The following is a 26,201-nucleotide window of genomic DNA, read 5'->3' as shown; positions in this document are numbered from 1 at the left end:
AGGTTGATGGTTAAATGTGTTGAAAAATAAAGAAGAAACAGATTGTTTGTTTGTGTCTAAGTTTATATGATTGTTTTGTGTGTGTGTGCGTGTGTGTGTGTGGGGGGGGTGTGAGCAAAAGAGAAAGAGAGAGAGAAAGAGAGAGAAGAGGGAGAGCAAGAGAGAGATGAGAGAGAGAGATTGAGAGAATGTTATGTTTAGGGAAATAAAGAAACAATTAGAATATTAAAGAAGCCAATGGTTTGTGAAGGTTTGTTTGGGAGAAAAAAAAGAGGAAAGCACGAAAGTGAAAGAACGGGTTAAGAAGAGAGATTGAAAGAGATAAAGGAGGGACATAGAGAAAGAGAGAGGGGGAGAGAGAGAGGACACAAAACCAACAACTACAGCAAGTGGAAGATGCTATTAAGGAGGATTGTTTATTTATATGTCATGGTGGTTGAGCTGGTTGAGTGAGTTAGTGGTTGAGTGAGTGAGTGAGTGAGTGAGTGAGTGAGTGAGTGAGTGAGTGAGTGAGTGAGTGAGTGAGTGAGTGGTCGGTTGTTTATGCTACTTTATAAAAGGATGAGCAAATGGATGCATAATTAAACGTGTGGATTCGTTACTGAATGAATGAACGAACGAACGAAAGAACGAATGAATGAATGAATGAACGAATGAATGAATGAACGAACGAACGAACGAATGAATGAATGAATGAACGAATGAACGAACGAATAAACGTTGAGTTGACTGACTGGTTTGTAATTTCACACTGATTTATACTTGTATGAATAAATTTAAATTTTATGCATTAGTGCTTTTTTGAATCGTGGTTCTTTACCTATGTGAATGAATGAATGAATGAATGAATGAATGAATGAATGAATGAATGAATGAATGAATGAATGTGGGCGTTGATGAATGAATAATGAATGAATGATTGATTGATTGATTGATTGATTGATTGATTGATTGATTGATTGATTGATTGATTGATTGATTGATTGATTGATTGATTGATTGATTGATTGATTGATTGATTGATTGATTGATTGATTGATTGATTGATTGATTGATTGATTGATTGATTGATTGATTGATTGATTGATTGATTGATTGATTGATTGATTGATTGATTGATTGATTGATTGATTGATTCAATGAATGAATGATTGAATGATTGAATGAATGTGGCGTTGATGGAAGAATGAATATTTGTATGAATGAATGTATGAATGATTGTATGAATGATTGTATGAATGAATGAATGTGTGGATGGATGGATGGATGATTGAATGTGTGGATGAATGAGCTAATGTGTTATTTAATAAAAGAATATGCAACGAATTGATGAAGGAACCTGCAACTATTTTTGAATGATTGAATGATTGATTGATTGAATGAATGAATGATTGATTGCGTGAATGACTGCGTGAATAATTAAATAAATAAATTAATTAATTAAGTTAGTAATTAGTTAGTTATTAATCAATCAATAAACAAATAATTAATACTATGAATAAATTAATTAATAAACTAATTAGCTAATGAACGAACTAATGAATGAGTGAATGTGTAGATGGTCGAATGGAATGTTTATGTATGCAATTATGTTTTTTTTTTTTTATTCTTTAAAAATCAGGATCCGACAGACGCAGAAACTGTAACAACATGCAAGGCAGTGAAACAAAATTAAACAAATAAGTGAGAAAATAAATACAAAAAGTGAGGAAGAGAAATGATAAAACATGAAAAATAAAATATGTTAGAATAAAAAAAAAAATAATAATAAGACAAATAAAAGAAAAGTAATTGACGATGGAATATAAAATGAAGTAACGGCAAATTGATAGACTAGATGATGACTTAGTGGGTTAGTCAGGTGATCGATAGATAAAGGCTAGGCCTGTGTGTGAAAAAGTTTAATGAGTATTAATATATTTGGTGACTTATTAATAGACTAAATGATGACTTAGTGAGTTAGTGAGGTGATCGGTAAAAGTGAGGTGATCAATAAGTAAAAACTAGTTCAGTAATGATGAAGTTTTCTTAAGTGCTAATGTGTTTGAGGTGTCTTGTGATGAAGGTCTTTTCCTGGTATGTAGATTGGGTGACGACTTGATAGTTATGTTTGCGCTGACGAAGGTTGTGTGTTGTAGTTTTGATTGGTGGGTGGTAGTAGAGGATGGATGACGTGGTTGTTGTTATTTTCTATTTTCTTGAACAGCCTTGAATCGAGTGTGTTAAATATCTGAGTGACGGTAGGATATGATGCAGGTAGGTAGTTGAAGCGAATTAATTTTTTGATGAGAGATTGTAGCTGCTGAAGTTGTTGTTGCGTGGCGAAACCAGATCAGGAGGGAGCTGCATATTTCATGTGTGAGATGATGAGTGATTCGGTGATGTTATTAACATAATTCCGTCTATCTATCAACTCTAGTTTTAATTAAATAGAGAATGTTTGGCTATTATTATTGTTGTGGTTGTCACCATAATTATGATTATTATTATTATTATTCTTCTTGTTCTTTTTCGTCTTCTCCTTTTCCTTCTCTTTCTTCTTCTTCTTCATCTTCTTCCTCTTTTCTTCTTCTTTTTATATTATGATTATATTACCATTTGGTTATCATTATCATCGTCGCCACCATTTGGTTATCATCATTATCACCATTTGGTTATCATCATCATCATCACCACCATCATCATCATCATCATCATGCCCTTACCGTTTTGATCTGTTTTATGTACTGTAATGGATTTTTTACTGCTAATAATAAAATGTTAAATGCTCCTGTTTCAGATGGATAGAGGAATGAATGAATGAATGAATGAATGAATGAATGAATGAATGAATGAGTGAGTGAGTGAGTGAGTGAGTGAGTGAGTGAGTGAGTGAGTGAGTGAGTGAGTGAGTGAGTGAGTGAGTGAGTGAGTGAGTGAATGAATGAAAGATCAGAGAAATAAAAAAAATGAACAATTAATAAATAACATAGCTAATGATCGAATGAGTATGTGACTTAATGGATGGATGGATGAATGAAGGGATGGATGAATGAAGGGATGAATGAATGGATGAATGAAGTGATGAATGAATGATGATAATAATGTTGTTGTTTATGATGATGACGATGACGACGACGACAATGATGATGATTAGTCATAATTTAACTCTTCATGATGATGATGCTGCTGCTGATGATGATGGTGGTGATGACTCTTCATGATGCTGATGATGATGATGATGATTTTTTCTTTGTTGTCCAATTAAGGAAGCATCAATCTTTCTCTTAAAATAAAAAATGGAAAAATGAAAGATCATAGAGAGAAAGAGAGAGAGAAAGAGTGAGAGAGAGAGAGAGAGAGAGAGAGAGAGAGAGAAAGAATGACTTATAACTGTCATGCTGGTGTTGGTCGGTTATGATGATGATGGTGATGAAGATGATGGATGATGGATGATGGGGGGGAGGTGATGATGATTGACTTGTTAGTTTCTGAAGGTTTTTCAATCTAATATCTTACTAGCAAGAGTTCATTATTAATTAATTATTTAATTTTTTTAGTCTGTAAATCGAATTCCGTCACCCTGTCAGATGGATTGAACATTCTAAACTTAATTTCTAAACCGAACTGATCTCTCGTCTGAATGAATATTAATTTATTTATTCTTCTAATTTATGATTGGTCAATTCATTCAGTCATTCATTCATTCATTCACTCATTCGTTCATTCATTCATTCATTCATTCATCATTCGTGTGAATTGGTCATGGATCAACGTGAAAAAGGTTACACAGAACTGATTAGTTTACTCATTCTTCTAATTATGATTGGCTAATTAAATATTAATTTATTCATTCCTCTAATCTATGATTGGCTAACGTATTATTAATTTATTCAGTTTATCTTGACTCTCTGATGAAAGAGATAGAGAATAGCTGGATGGGTGTGTCCTTAGGCTCCAATAATCTTCATCCCGATTCACCTTTTTTTGTAAGTCACGTGATGATGGTGCTGCAGATGGTGGTGATGATGATAATTAATTAATTAATTTATTTATTTATTTTAGTACTAGGCACGGAGACACAGAAGCTCAATGAGCTTGTACGGTCACCCAAAACCAGTGTCGAAGTCGGTCAGAGTTGGAGATTTTTGTCGGAGTCGGAATTGTTTAAAGGGCCGGAGTCAGATTTTTTAGGAGTCGACGAAAATTGTTATTTATTTAAAAAAAAATTTCTAAAAATTTTTTTTAGGATTGTGTTCTTTAGAGGATGCATATACATATGTAGCGATGAGCAATCATCTTCAATACTGAAAATAAATGCTAATTATGTTAATAAAATCACATTATATTTTTTAGTATGTTTTAAAACATAATAATAAAGCAATTTTACTGAGAAAAACAATTCCATTAACTGTTTCAAGTGTTTTTGTATAAGTTCAATTTTTTTCAGCGTGTTTTAAAACGTATAAATTAAGTAATTTTACTAAGAAAAACAAGTACATTTACTGATTTTGTGTGATTTCTAAAGTATTTTTTATTTAGTATTGATAATAAGGTGAAATTATGATGCAAAAGTTGCTCTGGAATTTGAAACCAGGAGTCGGGAATTGGGGTCGGTGAATTTTTACCCCTATTTGGTGTCGGATTTCTTTGAGGGGCCGAAGTCTGAGTCGTGAGTCGATGTCGAAATTCGAGTCGACAATTTTTCATCCGACTCCGACACACCAGCCAAAAAAACACAGTAACATCAAAATTCGTGTCAAAATACAGAAAACATGCATAATCATGAGAATGAAAAGAAATCTCCAACGAATAAACAATAATAAATTAAGTATTGAATATTTAATGAACACGAATAATGCAAAATCATACCCTACCATAAGAGTACAAAACTTTTTAGAAAGAGAACCATCAGCAACATTCACTGTACTATATTCATATTAAAATAATTACGACAATAATTACGACAATAATAACCACGTTAATAAAATAACAATTGTATTAATTAATTAGTAATAATAATAATAATAATAATTAAACGTGCGTAGGTGTGTGGGCACCTGCACAAGCGCCTGATAGCCAGCCACAGTGGCCACGGCCGTTGCATCAAACTGAGCAACAGCTTGGAGTTCGAGTCGCAGACGATACCCTGCCAGAGTGATTATAATACTTTTATTTTAATTTTGATAATTCTGGCTGATAATTAATTAAATTTTAGTTGTAATGTTTTGAATGATGGTGTAATGGTTAAGCTGCCTGGCATTGATGCTGCAGACTGCAGTGACTGGGTTTGATTGCATAGAGATCCCTGCTTATCACATGCAATGTGTGTGTGATGCGATAATTCGCGTGTGCTTATCGGACACTGTGTGTTTGCTGTCGGTATTTATAGGTCTAAAAAATGATAAGGAGAGGATCGTGAAAGGTTAATTATAATGATAATAAAATGATAATTATATTTATTATGATTACAAACGATAATTATTATCAATAACCAACTACAATTATCTTCATAATTATAATTGAGTTATTATTACATATGTAGTAGTTGAAATCATTGAAATTATCTTTCTAATTATAAATAATAAGGTGTAACTGAAACATTTTTTACCTAATTATGATTATTAATTAAATAATTATGCCCGCTCAGGCATCATACCAGGAACAGAGTACGCTTTCTGCCAGGCTGGTACCAGTGCTGACTTTTCGCCTGTCAGTAATTTATTATTATTTATTTATAATTATTTATTATTTTATTATTATTTATTTATTTATTAATATTCATTTTTCTATTTATTTATTCATTCTTTGTCGTTTATTTAATTCTCCGTGCAACGATCGAAGTAGTAGGTGATGGAATCTGCACGTGTAGGCTAGCTGCCCCGTCTCAGCCAGTCAGGGGTGGAAACCCCGATGTTTATAGTCTATCGGGCTAAGTCGTTTGTTTGAATTGAACAAGTATCAGAGTGAGACGGAAGTTGTCGTCGTTCTCTTCTTGCATTCTAGTGGGGGCGTTAATTTCGATTGAGACTTCATTTTATCCCACACCTCGCTTAGAGTGAGATCGGGATAACGTGGGACCGCACTCACCTTTTTTAATTATTTTATTCCGTATTAGTGTTAGATAGCACGATAAGGATTTTTCAACTATCACACTGCTGCTGCTCGTTCTTATATTGTTTCTTTATAATGCAGTTTTGTCAAGCACAGAACTGCCTACATGTTATTCTATACTTGGACTGAAACTTTCGTGTCTCTGCAAATGCTTTACTTTCCATTCCACAAGGTCGACACCACGCACATACGCGTTATGTATGCACGCGCAAGCACTGCATCAAACGCGTGTGGTGGTTTTTTTTATACGACGGAACAAATTGTTGAAATTAGGAGGGCTCATTCCTCATGGGCGCCCCAGGCTCCAAGAACTGGCGCGGCACTTTCTTCAAGAGGTTCATCTCAAAAGTGATCACGAATGAGGAGGATGTTTTTAATATTTCCATCGAGACTGACCATTTCGCTCCGTTCACTAAACCGGACGGGTCCAACATCACCAACATGTACTCATATTTAGGTACGTGTGCGTGTGTGCAGTGTGTGTTTAAATTATTTTTTTTTTAATTTTGTTTTTTATTATTTGTAGTTTTAATTTCACGCTGGCGGTATAAAACGGTTTTGAGGTTATGACTTAGACTCCTCTATTGTTTTTGTTAAGTGGACTTTTTCGAGTCACGATGAAATTTATTTAAAAATTCACTTTGAACTGTAGCAGTATGAATGCTGGACGAGTTTTAGGACGAGTGTGTCAAAGGACGGCAACCAGTGTTAGTACAATTGGAATGTTAATGATGATCTCCAGGTATGTCGGTCAGATCGGGGTACGTAGGTTCTGATCCGTCAAAGATCATGCACATTTCCGGTGCTCCCAGGTCAAAGGAGGTTGGCCAGGTTGATATTTACAATTCAGATGAGCAAATGATTCATCAGCACACGATACACGGCGAACAGTTTGGCTCCTACTTCGGTCATGAGATAGTCATCATGGATATCAACAGTGATGGGTGGGTTGGTTTTTATTGTTTGTTTTGTTAAGATGGTTTTGTGTGTTGAAAATAGAAAATTGTTTGTTGGCTGGTTAGATGGATTGGTCGGTCGGTTGGTTGATCGGTTAGTTGATCGGTTGATTGATCGGTTGGTTGGTTGGTTGGTCGGTCTGTCGGTTGGTTGGCTGGTTGGTTGGTTAGATGGCTGGTCGCTTTCTTATTACAACAAGCACACAGTACCTACTGTATACATATGCATAAACACTTCTCCATTATAAGTAGGGATTTCTTTGAATTCAAACCCGTGCACTTCAGAGCAGGACCAGTTGTTTTCAACCATTACACCCTTTATACATTAGATTTTATAAATCACATATATATATATATATATATATATATATATATATATATATATATATTCAATATTCTATAAATTCTGCCGAATGTTTGGCGTTAATATTTTTGTAGTTCGTTGTAGTTATATGAAGGTATATATATATATATATATATATATATATATATATATACACAATTATTTATAAAGATCACTGCGTTTTCGGCATTATTCAACTTGTAGTTGAGTTTCTCAATTTTTCTAACGAGACCTTTATCATCTTGATGAAGTTTATTAAGGTTAAATAAAAAACTTTTAATATTTGACATTTTTGACAAAACATTATTAATAACGTTATTACTACAGAAAAGCTCTTTTCGACATCAACTGCCATCATCAGTGTAGTTATATAGTACTGTTCCTTCTTTGTGTCTTAGTTTTCACGGAAATATTGGATCGAAGGATTCGTTTAATTTGTGACTCATCTACTTTGTAGTTGTCGTGCATTTGGTTTCTGTAATATATTGGTATGGCTGTTTTTGTTGTAATATATTGCGAGTTTAGAGTGACGGGATTGTTAACTTTTTGAAGATATTTATTGATTGTATCATCGATCATTCCATTTGAGTAGTTGTTGTTGATCAAGAATTGTCTGATGCGTGCTAAATCAGTAGTATTGAAAATATTAGCATCAGATGAAATTCTGTATGCCCGGTGGATGAAATTATAAACTACATTGTTTTTGTAACGGTCCAGACAGTCAGATGCGTTATTTAGTATAATACTTGGCCAGAGTTGTTAGGTCTCACGGGAACTTTGATGGTTAACTGCTTGCTCTTCTTTGTGTTCGACGAGGCAATCGAGAAACGCGAGTTGTTTTTCAGTACTAAATTCTATTGAAAATTTCAAATGCGAATTGTTTTGGAAAATGTGTCGTAGGTTATATATATATCAGTAACAGTTGGGCAAATGATGAAGATATCGTCTACGTAGCGTGGTTTATTAGTCGGGTCACTAAATATCTTGGCCTCGAGATCTAGATATTTAGTGTATATATATTTGCATAGCCAACTATTGGCCGAAGCACATCGCCATCGCGACGCATGTCATAAACCTGCTCTGTCGACAGAAATGCTCCAGGCTGCCAAACGCCTCCGTAGCAATCCCGACATAGTTGTGCGAAAGTCCGACAAGTCCAATATGTATGTGTTGATCAACAAAATTGATTATTATACACAAATAGACAATATATTATCTGACAACTCAAAGTTTCAAACCATCGACAAAGACCCTACCACCAATATCAAAATTTCTGCCAACAAATTAATAGCGCAAATCAATAAATGTTCATCATCTGTCAAATTCGCCCCCATCGTCGGCGAATACAGTCCCGGCTACATCTACGGGAATATTAAGACGCACAAAGTGAACAATCCACTCCGACCCATCATTTCGCAATGCCCTACACCTACATATTTATTGGCAAGGCTGTTAACAAACTTCTGGAGCCATATGTTCCCCGCACCTACTCAGTCAAATCAAGTTTTGAATTTATTGATATCATTAACGATAACAAACGGTGCGTTGGACATATGGCTTCGTTGGATGTTGAAAGTTTATTTACCAACGTTCCAATCGACTATACCATACAAATCATCTGTAATTACATTTACAATCACCCAACACTTCCACAACTTGACATTCCTCCCACCCTGCTCATCGAACTTCTGAAACTATGCACTGTTGAAACTCCGTTTGTTGCTCCAGACGGTTCTCTCCATTTGCAAATTGATGGTGTTGCAATGGGATCTCCGTTGGGACCGCTGTTCGCAGAATTCTATATGGCCGATTTCGAATCAAGGATATTTGCTGACCCTACCAACAGACCCCCAATATATGCACGCTACGTCGATGACATTTTCATCATTTGCGAAAAGGTCACCGATGTTTACAACTTACAGAATATATTTCAGAACAACTCCCATCTCAAATTCACCATCGAATTTAGCACCGAAAAACAATTGGCCTTTCTCGATTGCTTAATTGAAGAAAAAGAAGAACAGCTAACTTCGAGGGTTTATGTTAAACCGACTAATTCTGGTCAGGTCTTAAATAATCATTCGGATTGCCCCGACCGCTATAAAAACAACGTCATCTATAACTTCATTCATCGGGCATACAAAATCTCTTCCGATATCAATATTTTCAATACAGAACTGATTCGCATAAAACAGTTTCTCATCAACAACAACTATTCCAACCAATTAATAGATAATACCATAAAACATTATATCAACAAAACAAATAATCATATAACTCCAACCTCTACAAAAACAATTATACCTCTATATTATCTCAATCAAATGCATGACAACTACAAAGTTGATGAATCAATGCTCAAACGTATCATCAAATCCAATGTCTCCGTTCCCAACGAAAGCTACCGACTGAAGTTCATAATTTATTACAACACCAACCGAACATCCAGCTTTATCGTTAAAAATGACAACACACGTCCCCCCAACAAACTAGAGAGAACCAATCTCGTATACCGATTTTCTTGTCCCGTGCCACACTGTGTTGTGGAGAGTTATATCGGCCATACGAGAACTACTCTTTCTAGAAGACTCACCATGCATACACAGAATGGTGCCATTAAGGACCATATGGAACAGGTACATCATCAACCGCTTACAAGGAACATATTGGATCCCAACACAACAATCCTTGAATATGAACCCAATCCAGTTCGCCTCAAAATTAAAGAAGCCCTTCATATCAACAAGCATAAACCCTCACTCAATAAACAATATAACAGCTTTGATCACACTTTGCAATTGTTTTCCCAATATCACGATCTCACACCTACTGTTGCCGTTGGGGTTAATCCACAGGATCTGCGTGTACCACAACGATATGAATATCATTCTACGTTGAATACATTTCAACCCATTAACACGCAGTTTGTGACCCAGCGTCATCCGACAACCGCCATTGCGTCGGTGGATGTATTATGTGATACTTAATATTTGATTTATACATCGATATGTATCTTGCATGTACATATATGTATTTATATTTAACTATGTATCCGTAGGTCTGATGTGGAAACTCGTATCACACATATTCAACCGCAATAGTTGTATTCACAACGCATACACAGCAATATTATATATCTTATATATATGCAATATATATATATATATATATACATATATATATATTACTTTTTTGAGTATTATATTTATATAATTTAGTATCAGTAATCCAAGTACTATTTTTTCAAGTTGGTTGTTTCATTCAGGAAAGATGACATGATCGTCGGTGCACCTTTCTACAGGAAGCAGGGAATTTGCGGGGCCATATATGTCTACATGAATGAGAAGGTCTGTTGAAGCTGTCATTCGTTCGTTCGTTTGCATTCGTTTATTCTTTCATTCATTTGTTCGTTCGTTTGCATTCGTTTATTCTTTCATTCATTTGTTCGTTCGTTTGTTTATTCATTCGTTTTTTATTAATTCCATCGTTCATTCAGTCATTTTCCATACAATTTTTCAACTGCAATGGTAATGGGTAATGTAAACGTCATTCTTTTTATTATTATTATTGTTTTTGTTGTCGTTTCTGTTTTTTTTTTTTGTTATTATTGTCATCGTCATCTTTACCACTGCCACACCTCACCTTACCACACCACGCTTTACCACACCAGGGCATAACGAACAAAGTAACACCTCAGAAGATAACGAGCCGAAAGATGATGGATACCGAATGTGAGAAGCTGAACTGCTTGGATGCCAGGTTCGGCTTCTCCATGGCCTCCGCCGGTGACCTCGATGGTGATGGCTTTAATGGTCTGTCCGATCACTGTTATATATTATAGCTCCCTGTCTGTGTGTTTGCCTCTGTCCTTATGTTTGTCTGTGTTTATTTATCTATGTTTATCTGTCTGTATGTATGTATTTTTGTTTGTCTGGCTGTTTGTCTGTCTGTTTGTTTGTTTTTCTGATCGGTTATCATTTGTCGTTAATTCTTCAAATCATTCATTACTTATATTAAAGCTTATAAAAAAAGTGAAAAATTGAAAATTTTTATTTCTAACATTTTATATTTTATTTTATAATACTTTATAATGATATTTTTAATTTGAATAATAAATAGAGATTGTTAGGGAACATTGAAAGTCAAAGTACTCTATTAATTGCATTTTTCGATTTCATAACTAAGTATCCAATATATAATAGCATCTGATGTGATAGCAATGTTGAAGCTTCTGTAGCGTTTGTAAATGTCTCCACAACCAATCGGTTGGAGTTTGTTTCCACCCCCCCCCCCCACCTTCTCACCCCTGCAGACCTTGTCGTCGGCGCGCCGTATGAAGGCCAGGGAGCTATTTACATATTTCACGGAAGAAGGAGTGATCTCAGTCCTGAACCTGCCCAAAGGATCTACGCAGGCGATCTCAAAACTCCGTTTAAAGCTCTGGCGTTCGGTTCCTCGCTGGCCGGTTCTGGATTTGACGTGGACGGAAACGGTTATCCGGATATTTTGGTCGGTAGTTATGCCTCCGATACGGCCTTCTTATTTTTCTCTAGACCGGTGGCTAACGTAAAGTTCAGATTTGAGAACCTTCCGAAGTTTGTTGATCCGATGAAGAAGGAAGAAAATTGCAAAGGAAATGCCTGCTTCACAATGAGGGTCTGCTTCATACTTAGCCCCGCTAAAAATCCAAGCAAGTACGTCCTGTGCATGCAGACGTATGTTCGTCGGTCTCTTTATCAGTCTGTGTGTTTGTCGGTGTACTTTTCTGCTTGTCTGTTTATCTGTATGTCTGTATGTTTCTTTATCTGTCTGTCAACGAGTGCAAAATAAATACTATTACTGTTAGGCTGTTACCGTTCAACTACTCGTATGTGTAATAGCACACACACACACACACACACACACCAACACAAATGAACAAAAATTGAACAAACAGCACGATGTCTAAACTCTTACTGAGTTATTCAGTAGAAACCGACACCGAACCGAGAGTTCGATCGCAGTTCTATATCGAGAAACGATTGAACATCAACTTCAGTGGCCAGGTGGAGGTCACACTGGCGGAAAACTGCCAGGAGATCACTACATTCATAATGGTTGGTTGTGGATGGCTGGCTGATTGGTTGGTTGTGGATGATTGGTTGGTTGGTTGTGGATGATTGGTTGGTTGGTTAGCTGGCTGATTGGTTGGTTGGTTGTGGATGGCTGGCTGATTGGTTGGTTAGTTGATTGGCTGGCTGGTTAGTTGGTTGGTTGATTGATTGGTTGGCTAGTTGATTGGTTGGTTGACTGGCTGGTTGGTTTGTTGGTAGGTAGGTAGGTTGGTCAATTAATTGATGAACATTGATTAATGCTTAATTTCAGGACAACATCCGAGATTACCTGAGGCCGTTGACCTACCAGCTGACCTTCCAGGCCTTTGAAAAGTCTGGTCCGACGATTGATTACCAGCCAGGAGGGACCATACCAAACTACAACGACTATCCGGTCATCGTCGGAGTCAAGGCGTCACACATATTACTGGTAAGTAGGTCGGGTCGAATTTAATTGGGTCAAGGTTGCAACAAGTCTAGTGTTTTTTTTTATAATTTGTTTAGGTTATGAGTTGCGGTAGTTAGCCTGTTGGTTGGTTGACATTGGTTGATGGATTGATTGATAATTAATTGATGGATTAATTGATCGATTGATTGATTGATTGATTGATTGATTGATTGATTGATTGATGGATTGATTAATTTATTGATTGATCGATTGATTGTATTATTGATTGATTGATCGAAATTGAAGGTACACTTCCGGAAGAACTGTGGAGATGACGAGGTGTGCAGCAGTAACCTGAAACTGCAGGCATCACTCAACCTGACCAGGTAGGTAGATGGATTGGATACCTACCTGTATGATGTAATGATGTGTAATCCATCATCGTCATCATACCGTATTTGGGATCATCGTCTAGTCATCACCATCATTTCGCCATCACCACCACCAGAGCATCACATTTCACCATAACTATCTAGCTTATTCCCATCACTTCGTCATTTCACCATACCCTAAAACTTCATCATATCACCGCCACAAGTGTTCATCATCACATTATCACACTTCGCCATAACTATTTACCATCGTCACGTCATCATGACGCAACCGCATGACTTCACCATTTCGCCATACCACACAAGTTCACCATCATCGCCACAACATCACGGACGAACGAACAGGTCAGCTGACTCGAGCAACTACGTTCTGAGAGTTGGGCAGGACAGGGAGTTGGAAGTGAAGCTGGCCGTGGAGAACAAGTTGGAAGACGCCCATCAGGCCAATCTCTACATCACTGTACCCGCTAATTTTGGATTCATAGGAACCAGTGGCAAGGTTTTGATGGTGGTTAGGATTGTGGTGGTGGTGATGATGGAAATGGTGATTATGAAGATAGTGATGATGAAGATAGTGATGATGATGATAATTGTGGTGAAGATGATGATGGTGAAGTTTTTGATGATAATGGTAATGGAGATTTTGATGATAGTGGTGATGAATGGTAGTGATGGTGAGGATGATTATTGAAAAAAGTCAAATCATTGTAGTATGAACTGCTATGCAGTTTTCGTCATCATCATTTTTAACATCATTGTACTCATTTTTTGTTGTCGCTATTTATTAATATCATCATCATCTTCTTTATCATCGTCATCAGCATCATTTTTGTCGATCATCATCATCACCACCATCATACACATCATCTTTAATATCACCACCATTTTTAATATCACTGTTCTCATCATCATCGTCACCTCATCATCTTCACCATCATCATCATCTTCACCATCGTCAGCATCATCTTCATCACAATCACCATCTTTTTTCCCACCACCATCATCACCTCATCTTAACCACCACCATCTTCATCTTTACCACCACCACCATCTTCATCTTCACCACCACCATCTTCATCTTTACCACCACCATCTTCATCTTCACCACCACCACCATCTTCATCTTCACCACCACCATCTTCACCACCTGATTAGGACACAGTTTGCAGCAAGTTAGAGGAACAGAATGTCGTGGAATGTTCCGTCGGAAACCCCCTACCGCCGAACGAAAGGGTCGAATTTGGGGTCCGACTCGACCCGCGAATGGCGTTGCCCTCGAAGGAGGTCATCGACCTCAAGGTCATGGTCAACACGTAAGTTTTGATGATGATGATGATGATAGTGGTGATTAGCTATTGTTATTATTATTGTTGTTATTTATTTTTATCACCATTATTATTATTATTATTATTATTATTATTATTATTATTATTATTATTATTATTATTATTTGTTATTCATAACATCGCTCTGCATTAAATAAAGTGGACAGAAGCTATAATGGCAATAGTAACAATAAAAAATAAATATAATAATCATATTAATAATAACAACAAAAATATTATTATTATTATTATTTCGACGCAGGACAAGCAACGAGATGGACAGCAAAGACAATGAGGTGACCTTGAAACTTGAGGTCATCGTCGAAACTGACCTTGGCATTAGGGGGTCAGTCGTTGTTGTTGTTGATGATGATGACTGTTTTAATGATGAACAGAAGCATGGCGAGATCTGTTGTTATAAATGAATTGCTTTATATTTTTATCGAATAATTTGAGTTAACTAGAAGAGGAAAATTTTGTTTCTAATACTTGCGATTTTTTTCAAAGTGAGGATATTCCTTTTTTCTATTAAACTTTTAAAAGATTTAAAAACTGATATTGAACTATTGAAAATTGATAAACCCGAAAAGTTGGTGACACGTGGTTCGTCTAAAAAATACAAATTGGTTGGATGTATGACTTTACCAAAATATTTTAAAATTAGGTAAATGTTCAACTTACGTGACTAGTTGCTTGGAAGAAGTTCCAAAAATAGAAAATTGGATTAAAATAAATTTTGATTTCATAAAAAAGAAATAAAAGAAATGATAAATATACAGCGGTTAGAAACTATGAAATCTATTGAAAGTAACAAAAAGAAGAACGATTTCTAATATTTCTAATAATAATAGAAATAGAAGCGCTTAAACTGAAATTAAGCAAGTTAAATAAAATTTGTACGATAGCACATACAGTTCCCGATCGTACGCTCTCGTATGCTGCGCGTAAAACACAGCCGGCAAACCTCTGGTCTGAAGGCGTAAACTCACCTATTGCGAATTCTGAACTACCATTTACACTGGTTAGTAGAAACAAAAAAGACTGCGTTTAAATAATAGCGACATCACTGAACAGACCGAACAGCCACCTAAAACTGAAAAATTACATCATAAAATATCTGGGAAAAATTCTGAACACATTAAATTATACTAAACAAAATACCAAAATTTTACCTTTATCTCTGCAATATTATTGAACATGCAAAAGGTGATGTAATTGAAGAATTAAAATCTAACAATATTAATGTGCTGTCATGCAACCCAGTTTCAAGAAAGAACAGAACAAAGGGAAAAAATTAGATGAGAACAACAAATCAACATCATTCAGAATATGCGTTGAGAAGAACGACCTAAATAAAATCAGAGATCCAAACATTTGGCCATCAGGCGTTATTTTACGAGATTGGATTTTTAACCAACAGACAGTGCGAGCCGGACAAAGAGTTACCTCAAAATACCAGCAATGAATGACGACCGAATAACAAATTTGAACTCCAAATTAAACAACGATCATACTATTCTCTTGAGGCTGCTAGATAATTTTTTTAATATTACTTATTCTTGTCTATCTTAGTTTTCTTCTTATTTCTGTAAACGTTTTTTTTTGTATTTATTAATTCTACTTTTAACTTTAATTTTGGGGCACCTCAGGATTCTATCCTTGGCCCTTTTCTATTTATACTCTATACATCTAAACTACCTCGTATTATTAATAATTTTTCTTTTACTAGTCAACTATATGCTTTTATATTTATACTTCTTTTCCTCCATTTAATCTCGATAGTCTTAAACTTAATTCTTCTAAATTTGAATTAATTTGTTTTAATAAATTTAAACGCTCTATTACAATTCCTCCTATTATCTTACCTGGTTCTAAAACTTTTGATGTTTTTCACATGTTTCGTGGTCTAGGCTTTATCTTTGATTTTAGTATGTCTCTTTCTTCTCAGATTAATAGTGTTGCTGGAAGTTCTAACTTTCATTTAGGTAGAATAAAACTTTTGCCTTTTCTTGACGATCTTACTTTTTTCCTTCTTGTTACTTCGTTAGTCTTATCTAGGATTGATTATTGTAACTCGCTATACCATGGTCTTCCTGGTTTTACACTATATCTTTTAAGTAAAGCTTTTAACTCTGCTGCTCGTCTAGTTGCTCGTGCCTCTTTCTTTTCCCATATATCTCCATATTTTTTTCTTGCACTGGTTACCTATAAAATATTGAATAATTTTTTAAATTTGCACATTTATGTATAAGTCTCAATTTAAATTATTTCCTAAGTATTTATCAGATATATTAATAGATCCTAAACGCGCCGGTTTAGGATCGTCTTCTTGTTCTCACTTCTTCTTAACTCGTGTTAAACACTCTTTTGCTAAATCTGCTTTTCCTTTTTCTGGCCCTTTTCTCTGGAGCTTTCTACTTCCACTTCTAACAAATTCTCCATCACTTACAAAGTTCAAAGCGGATCTCAAGATCCATCTGTTTGCGAAATTCATTGAGGAGCGCTGTTGAACATCGCGGAAATAGCGCTTTATAAACTAATTGATTGATTGAACAATTCTGTCTTCAATAATTAATTGGCTAAATTTAATTTCAATAGCATTATCACATTTTTCTTCTATTAACAATTCTATTTTATTCTAATTTATTAACAATTCTCTTTAAATTATCAGAACATTGAAAAGTTATTTTAAGTTACACGGTGGCCGAGCCCACAAGAATTAATTATTTTTTTTGGTCTCCGAATCATTCATACTTTTTGTTTTGTTTGATTGAATAAAAATGATTTTGATTTTTGATAATGGTGATGACATTGATGGTGATGATTATAATGATGATTGCTGTTGGTGGTGGTGATGTTGATGATGGTTTTAAGGATAGCCATGTTGATGATGATTTATCATCGCATCATTGTCATTCAGAAATTCAGAACCAGAAAGCGTATTCTATGGGGGGGAGATAAAAGGTGAGAGCGTCATGAAATATGAAGATGAAGTTGGGTCAGAGGTCAAACATAGTTATGAGGTTATTATTATTGGCCAGTGTTGTATTTAGGTCATGAATTTATTATTATAATTAGCCGTTTTTGGTGCTCTGTGTTTGTTATATATGCATGCATGCATAACAAACACAGAGCATGCATTGTTGCTATAGTTGAGTGTAATGAGGTCCAGAATGTATTATTATAATATTATTATAACTAGCCAATGCTGTCCATATATAATTAAAATTACTGCTGTCCGTAGATATATTATTAAAATTAGCTACGTCGGATTGTGAATATATTATTATAATTAGCTGTAATTTTTCCTCAAATTGTAAACACACAAAGCAACTTAGCCAGGGTTGCTAGCGATACTCAACAGATGTGTCGGGCCGGCTGTAGAATGTTTTTGATTGGGACTATCAACTGTTCATTGCCTCTGTTTCCATTACTTAGAAATTGTATCGTAACACTGATACCAATATTGGCTGTAAAATGTTTTGCCGACTCCAATACATACTGGTACTCATTTTGGCGAGTATTACCGTCGATACAAATACTTTGTGTTTCTTGGGCGGTACTACGTGATGGTGGAACTGTTATTTGTTGGAGGCGTGAGAATGCATAAATTGTTGACATCATCAAATTTAAAGGGCGTTAAGACTTGCTGGAGCGGATTGTGATGAGGTCTGGATGGAGGTCTATGGAAGTTTCCTAAATTCATCATTGCCATCTAACAAAGTATTTCAACAAAGTGCGAATGTTTCCATTTTATGGACCAACTGCTTCTCTCTTAAAGTTGGGGAGTTTCGTTAATTAAAAAATTCAGCAGTTTGGAAATGTTTTTAAACCGCTCAATAAACCAGGAATCTTTCAAGATATCTATAGAGGACAGCGTTAGCTAGACGAGTGTTTTTATACGAGCATGCAAGAGGCGGCAGAGCTTCATTTCAAATCTCGAATTTGGTTTTATTTCAACGCGCGCTTAACTTTAAAGATTGAAACGATCATTCATGAAGATATATCCACTCGACGTTCAAAAGTATTGGCATCGAGTATCCATATTATTTTCTATCTAAAAAGTATCGGCGATCCAAAGTTCGATACTCGGCGTGACAGGGTTGTCGATACCGAAGAAGAGTACCCAAATAAGTATCGTATCGGCGATAGTGATTTCTCGATAGTACCAGCCCTGACTTCAACCATAGATAGCACACACAAACAAAATAAAGCAAAACCATAGATAGCACAAACAACAACCATAGAATAACATATCCATAGATAACACAAACGAAAACAACAACCATAGGTTACACAGACGAAAACAATAACCATAGATAACAAACAACGAACAAAAACAACAACAACCATAGATAACGCAAACAACGAACAAAAACAACAACAACCATAGATAAAAAACATCGGCAAGGCTCACGTGCCCAGGTCAACTGTGGTCATCAGTTGGCCCATAGAACTGCACAACAAGCACTATGAACATGGCAAGCATCTTCTCTACCTTATCGACGAACCAGTGGTGAGAGATTGATTGATTGATTGATTGATTGATTGATTGATTAGTTGGTTGGTTGGTTGATTGATTGATTAGTTAGTTGATTGATTGATTGATTGATTAGTTGGTTGGTTGGTTGATTGATTGATTAGTTGGTTGGTTGATTGATTGATTGATTAGTTGGTTGGTTGATTGATTGATTGATTGATTGATTAGTATGTTAGTTGGTTGATTGATTGATTGATTGATTGATTGATTGATTGATTGATTGATTGATTGATTGATTGATTGGTTGGTTGATTGATTGATTGATTGATTGATTGATTGATTGATTGATTGATTGAAGGATCAAACGAATAAATGAAGAAATAATTGAATGGATGAACAATGTAATGAATGAGTGAGTGAATGAAGTAGAACACAAATGAGAGAGTGAAAGAGAGAGAGAGAGAGAGAGAGAGAATTCATGAATGAGATACGATGAAGAGGAAATATAGAGAGGGAGTAAAAGAAACGAAGTATACATGCTACCCCTATAATGATTTAATGATTGAGCTTTTTAATTATGTATTAGCACAGGAGTGGGCAAACGTTTTGCTGTGAGGGCCGCATTGACAAATATTTTAATTTTTAAAGGGCCGCTTATGTATTTAAACAGCAAATTTTTTCGACCCGGGGGAGAATTTTTTTAAGATTTGTGGCTCCTTTTTTGGTCATAATGTCTGGCTGACGACCTTTTGTGACGAACAAGACCTCGCGGGCCGAATAAAATAGCTTCGCTAATTTGCCCACTTCTGTATTAGTATAATAATAAAAAATTTATTATTATTATTATTATTAATATTATTATTATTATTGCACAGTTGGAAGGCGAAGGAGAATGTTTTGTTAACAGCAACATGATTAATCCCCTGAAACTACAGGTGATGATGATGATGATGATGATAACGATGATGATGATGATGATGACGATGATGACGATGATGAGGAAGACATAATGTTAGATAATGATGAAAATGATGAGCACCGTTATGACGATTGGGGATGATGATGATGATAATGATTGTCGTAATGATGATGATGATGATGATGATGACGACGATGACAACTAGATGATACTACTAATAACCAGCAGTAATTAAGTGATGATTATTATTGTTATTATTGTTATTATTAAAACAATATTGATGATGATGCTGATGATGAAGATGATGATAGTAATGATGATGATATTGATGGTAATGATGATGATGGTGATGATGATGATGATGATGGTTATGATAATGATGATGATGGTTATTATGATGATGATGATAGGTGGATGAATTAAAGAAATTAAAGGTAAATAAGCAGAGGCATATTTCTAGCTAAAATATTTTATCACATATACATTTTTTTATAGATATAGATTATTATTGCTATTTTATTATTATTATTTTTGTTATTATTATTACTATTATTGTTTTTATTATTATTATTGTTGTTGTTATTATTTTATCTTTATAGAATTGGTAAAGAAGTATTTTATTCTTTTTCTTCTTAATTTAGCGGTGTTTTGGATAGGGAATCATATTTATTATGATATTTTTCTACTGCTAATCATTCATTCAGTCACCCATTCATTCGTTCGTTCGTTCGTTCATTCATTCATTCATCCATTCATTCATCCATTCCGTCTATTCATTCATTCATTCATTCACACCATTCATTCATTCACACCATTCATTCATTCACACCATTCATTCATTCACACCATTCATTCATTCATTCATTCACACCATTCATTCATTCATTCCATCCACTCATTCATTCATTCATTCATTCATTCATTCATTCATTCATTCATTCATTCATTCAAACTATTCATTCATTCATTCACACCATTCATTCATTCATTCATTCATTCATTCATTCATTCATTCATTCATTCATTCATTCATTCACACCATTCATTCATTCATTCACTCATTCATTCATTCATTCATTCCTTAATAATATGTAGATTAGGTTTGGAATTTTTGTCTAGATCGTCTTCAATCTCTTTTGCTTTTTATATAGTCTTTTTTTATTTATCATTCATTCGATGCATGCGTTATAACCATATTTTCGTGAATAAATACTCTATTTCTCACACACACTCACATACACACACACACACACTCACTCACTCACATACACACACACACATCATGCATAAAAACCACCGCGTCTGAAATTCAAATCATTTTAAAAACTTTAATACAATGCCTGACTTTTGGGAAAGTAATTTCATATAAATTTAACTTTTTTATATGTCTATGTGTGGGTGTGTGTTTGTGTGTGTGTGTGGGTGTGTGTGTAACAGGAGAGAGAGAGAGGGAGGGAGAGAGAGAGAGAGAGAGAGAGAGAGAGAGAAGGAGTATGGTGTTTATAATTTTTTATTACCAATCAAGTAACTTATCTAACGCGTATCAGTCATCTCCATCATTATAGCAAGCACGACACTTGGCGCATTATTTGTTTTATTATTATTTGTATTATTATTATTTTTATTTGCATTATTATTAGTATTTATATTAATAATAATAATATTATTATTATTTTTATAATTATTATTATTTGTAATGTAGTTATCGATCTGCTGCTATGTTATATTCATGTCGTTTAAACGGGTTTCCTTATTTGTTTATTCGTTCGTTCGTTAGTTCATTCGTTTATTTATTTATTTATTCATCTATTTAATCATTTATTCATTCACTCATTCATTGGTTCGTTAGTTTACTCATTCACTCATTCATTCATTCATACATTCATTCAATCATTGGTTCGTTAGTTCACTCATTCATTCATTTTTTATCATCATCTTCATAACCAATACCATTATCATCACTATCACCATTAGCAATAACGGCATCATCGTAATTGTTACCAGGGTTGTTAATAGCTGAGAAATGATAGGTCAAAGGTTACTCTCTCTCTTATGCGCTTGCTTCAGAGGTTTCAACGACAAACACACACAGCGTACATGAATACGCGTGAAACAACGCATCATACACATTGCATATGATAGGCGGGGATCTCTTTTGTATTCGAACCCAGTCACTGCAGCAGCAAGATTAGGCGCCTGCGTTTAACCATTGAGCCATCACGCCGCCAAATGAGGTTTGAATGTACGTTGAAAACTGGTTGTTTCAGTGCAAACACAAAAATTTCAACTTGGGACATAAAATAATTCATTAATGCTATGATATTTTTTTGTCGTGTCCTGACTGCAAATATTTCAGACAATCGATTTAAATCTTAAAGGCAGTAACAATAGAGTCGAAGATTTCATTCAAAATTGAAACAGATGACTGATATTTCTGCAGAATTTTTTTTTATATAACAGTTCACAAAAGTAGCTCTAGTGATTTTGGCGTAACATTTCCATTCAAGCGACGATAGATGATCCATCGACGTTAAGTAGCGATAACAACCCTGATCATTACCACGAGTGCCGTTATTGTTATCATCACCATCACCATTAGCATCATCGTCGTCACTATCATCACCACAGAAATATCGTCCAGCGAACTCTGAAGCACTGCAAGAACAGCAGCTGCTGCAACAGCCGCAGCAAAGCAAGGACGTTCTTGAAAGCAGCGACTACGAAAATAACGATGCTGACAATAATAATAATAATAATAGGAATAATAATAATAATAGGAATAACAATAAACCTCATGCAATTAAAAAAAGATTAGCGTTTTTCTCAATGGAAAACATCGCCAAATTGGTTTGTTGTTGTTGTTATTATTATTGTTGTTGTTATTACTATTTAATTTTGCTACAGTAACTTGTTATAATGGCAATGATGGCAATAATTATATTATCAATGTTTTTATGTGGGTGTCGAGATGGCCAAGCGGTTAAGACTCCCGACCTTGCTGTCGCATCGACACCGGGTTCGGTGGCAAGTGAATTATAAAAAGATATTTGTACCTACGTACATGTAATATTGAAAATAGAAACCGACTATAGTTCAATTTCGGCCATATGAACTGCAAAAAATTGTACGTTTTAAAACAAAATTAGAGATAAGATCATCAATAGAGTATTAGTAGTAGTAGTAGTAGTAGTAGTAGTAGTAGTAGTAGTAGTAGTAGTAGTTGTAGTAGTATTGGTATTAGTAGTAGTAGTAGTAGTCGTCGTCGTAGTAGTAGTAGAGTTATTTACAACATCAAATATTTCCAAAAAGAAACCCTTTAAATAATCGTTACACTTCTTGCACTGTAATCATCTATCAATTACTTATGTATAATATCCAAGCTCTACTATGTCGTCATTCAGTCAAACTCTGGCAGAGCTGAAATTAGCAACTCTGCTGCCAGCTCACACGATGCCTTTTGCACCGCCTGTTTGAGTTTACACAGTTGTGCAGCAGGTTACAGCTAGCAAGTAGCCGTAGTTTCAACTAGAGACGCGTGTTTTGTATTGCACGGTTAGAGTGTGTTTATTTGTTGTATGTTACCATTAGAGACCACCGTTGCGATTTCGCGACATTATTTTATATTTCTTGAAAAAATTCAGCAGGAATTTCTGTTTAATTTATTTTTCTCCTAGTTGAAAAACAATTAAACCACTAAAATAAAACAATACTGTTATTATTATTTTTCGAAAAATAGTTTAAAAAATTATGATTAAAATCGTTGTTGGGGAATTTAGAGTTTGCTCTTTCAGTTCCACACGGTGACGTCAGCATGTCCCTAAAAATGTAAATTATTAAACATTTCTTTCTTTGGAATGTTGAGGCGAAAATGACGACTTAAGGTTTTTTAGAAAAAAAAGTAATTATTTCTCAACATAAATATGATCTTTTAGACAGGTTTGCATCCATTTTTAATATATATATAAAGAAAATAAGGTGTGTTGGCCACTTTTCACCAATTTCGTTGGCGTAGTAAAATCTAATTCATGGAGATTGTATCGTACAGCAGTTGAGCGAAAAATTTTGTTGCTGGATTAAAAAAAAAATTTAGTTACATCGCTTTTTACAGCATCTGATGAACTAGCAGTCAATGAAAAAGTAAGATTAGCACGCCAAATCGCTCCAGGATGGACATCTTCCATCTAAAAATTGGCATTGAATGAAACCAAAAAGGAAAAAACTGGTCGCGTTATTCAAGCAAATATAGAAAAAGAAGAAAAGGTAGTATACACTGTCACAGTGAGACTGTTACATGTTGTAAAAATTGCAATGTTCAAAATGTTTTGACGATTCTCATAGTTTTTTTTGCCTTAGAAGTACTACTGTTGCGTTTTTGCATTATTTTATACAGCTTCACCAAATAAAATTTTTTAACAAATTTTGTTTTTTCCTTCTAATTGTATGTTAATGAGTTTGTAAATAAAATTTGGTTACTTTCTGATTAGTGGAATTATGCGCGGTCCTTAGTTGGTTAAGAACCGTGGCTTCAATGTCGCTTCTAATATTTTCCAAATTGCAGCTCGCCTTATTAACAGTGTTTGAAATTCTAGGCAAGGTAATTGGAGAAATTGGAACATTTATCGAGAAAACCATTCCACTTCAGCACTTTCGTGAGTGAGATACATTCGAGAAAGTTATCCCTGTTGCTAATTCCGCGAAACTGATATTTTTCGACAAATTCATTCCTTTAGCTTCCTTTTGTAAGCAGTTGCACTTCGTTTTTTGAAACTCCAACAGCAGCAACAACTTCTTCATCATAATAAAGTCCAGTTAGAGAAAAACGTTTCGCCATCTTAATTATATAATTATTATTTACTAAACACATAAATTCGTTAATAATAATCTAACGTTCCGCCATTTAATAAAAGGAAAAGAGGAAGAGAGAGAGAGAGAGAGAGAGAGAAAGAGAGTGAAAACAGATTTTTGAATCCAAGGTTTTTTCCGAATCCATTTCGACATTAAATCCGGATTGAGATAGGAGTATCCGTGAAAATAGACATTATTTTGTTGATGAACGGCAGCATTCTAAGCATAACCACCTTAGCACCTAACTGCAGAACAGTTGTTTACCGTTTTAAAAATTCATTTAAATTGTTCGAAATTATTCGAAATATTAATAGAACCCTAAAAAAGGTTGAAGGCCTTATACACTCACCCAAAGTTAGGAGGGTTTAAAACAAAATTAAACGTAGAAACATCCATGGTTAAACTCATAACTGTATAAATTTGTATATGTGTGTGTATTATATATATATATATATATATATATATATATATATATATCGAATAAAATCATTTTTATTCAATCAAACAACACAGAAAGTATGAATGATTCGGAGACAAAAAAAAATTAATTCTTGTAGGCACCGTGTAACCTAAAATAACTTTTCAGTGTTCTGATAATGTAACGAGAATTATTAATAAATTAGCATAAAATGAAATTGTTAATATAATATATATAATTTGATTTGATTTGATTTGATACTTACATACATACATACGTTTCCGGTACGATGTCGCGAGCGGTTTGCATTAACGAGTTATTGTGTTATTTATTTAATAATTCTGACAAAATTGACGATGCGGAATTCATTTACGAAATAATGGATTTCTACAATTGTGAAGATATTAGAATAGCAAAAAAAATACTTACCAGCGATCTAGATGCGTTAAATCTAGAAAAAGATGATAAAATAAAGCCAAACAGTTCTGGAAACTCTAAAAAGGACAAGGTTAGTGATTTAATACTAACAATAAAAACAATTCTGAGCAACAAAATTGAAAGCAAATTGCCTCAGTATGCTGCTCTCAACCTTTTTAAAATTCCAAGCTCAAAAAAGCTAAATTTGAGTCAATTCTTGACGAAAAGTTAAAAAAATTAGAAGAACTATTTATTGAAGAAAGAAACATCTTCCGAGAAATAGTAAATGATGCGGCTATTAACAATAGCCCAAAAGTAGAAAGAAAGCAGCAATCCGATTGCAAGACCGAATCGAGCAAGCAATCTGACTGGTCAGAGATTGTAAAACGTAAAATTAAAAAGAGCTCAAATGTTCAACACGTGGCGAATGTTCAACACGTGGCGAATGTTCAACACGTGGCGAACATCAACATGTTGAAAACAAAGAAAAAAACACACAACACTAACATAGCAAATATGAAAACAGTTATAG

General features: G+C 34.7%; 3 protein-coding genes across 3 annotated transcripts in view; all 3 read left to right on the top strand.

Annotated features, from left to right (window-relative positions):
- Positions 1-3,361: 3,361 nt before the first annotated feature.
- Positions 3,362-16,055, top strand: HELRODRAFT_194686 (hypothetical protein; the record flags this gene model as incomplete). The annotated part of the gene is made up of 16 exons (XM_009033567.1): positions 3,362-3,389; positions 4,045-4,106; positions 5,028-5,136; positions 5,630-5,691; positions 6,367-6,550; positions 6,836-7,037; positions 10,658-10,739; positions 11,063-11,204; positions 11,705-12,086; positions 12,329-12,437; positions 12,757-12,915; positions 13,180-13,259; positions 13,611-13,764; positions 14,421-14,578; positions 14,853-14,936; positions 15,854-16,055. 16 exons carry the CDS (start codon positions 3,362-3,364, stop codon positions 16,053-16,055), a joined length of 2,199 nt encoding a protein of 732 aa, XP_009031815.1.
- A 1,517-nt stretch (positions 16,056-17,572) lies between these two features.
- HELRODRAFT_182840 (hypothetical protein) lies at positions 17,573-24,646 on the top strand (the record flags this gene model as incomplete). Its single annotated transcript, XM_009033566.1, has 9 exons — positions 17,573-17,613; positions 18,226-18,326; positions 18,592-18,755; positions 19,946-20,005; positions 22,618-22,836; positions 23,391-23,484; positions 24,080-24,126; positions 24,202-24,267; positions 24,548-24,646. 9 exons carry the CDS (start codon positions 17,573-17,575, stop codon positions 24,644-24,646), a joined length of 891 nt encoding a protein of 296 aa, XP_009031814.1.
- An 895-nt stretch (positions 24,647-25,541) lies between these two features.
- The window catches only part of HELRODRAFT_182839 (hypothetical protein), a gene marked incomplete at both ends in the record, with an annotated part of 5,539 nt that continues 4,879 nt past the window's right edge, over positions 25,542-26,201 (top strand). Inside the window, 2 exons of the mRNA XM_009033565.1 lie at positions 25,542-25,760; positions 25,859-26,194. Coding sequence (XP_009031813.1) covers positions 25,542-25,760; positions 25,859-26,194 — 555 coding nt within the window. The remainder of the gene's footprint in view (positions 25,761-25,858; positions 26,195-26,201) is intronic.

The sequence above is a fragment of the Helobdella robusta genome (assembly GCF_000326865.2).
Source record: "Helobdella robusta unplaced genomic scaffold HELROscaffold_94, whole genome shotgun sequence".
Classification (NCBI taxonomy): Eukaryota; Metazoa; Annelida; class Clitellata; order Rhynchobdellida; family Glossiphoniidae; genus Helobdella; species Helobdella robusta.
This window is presented reverse-complemented; position numbering and strand designations above follow the sequence as displayed.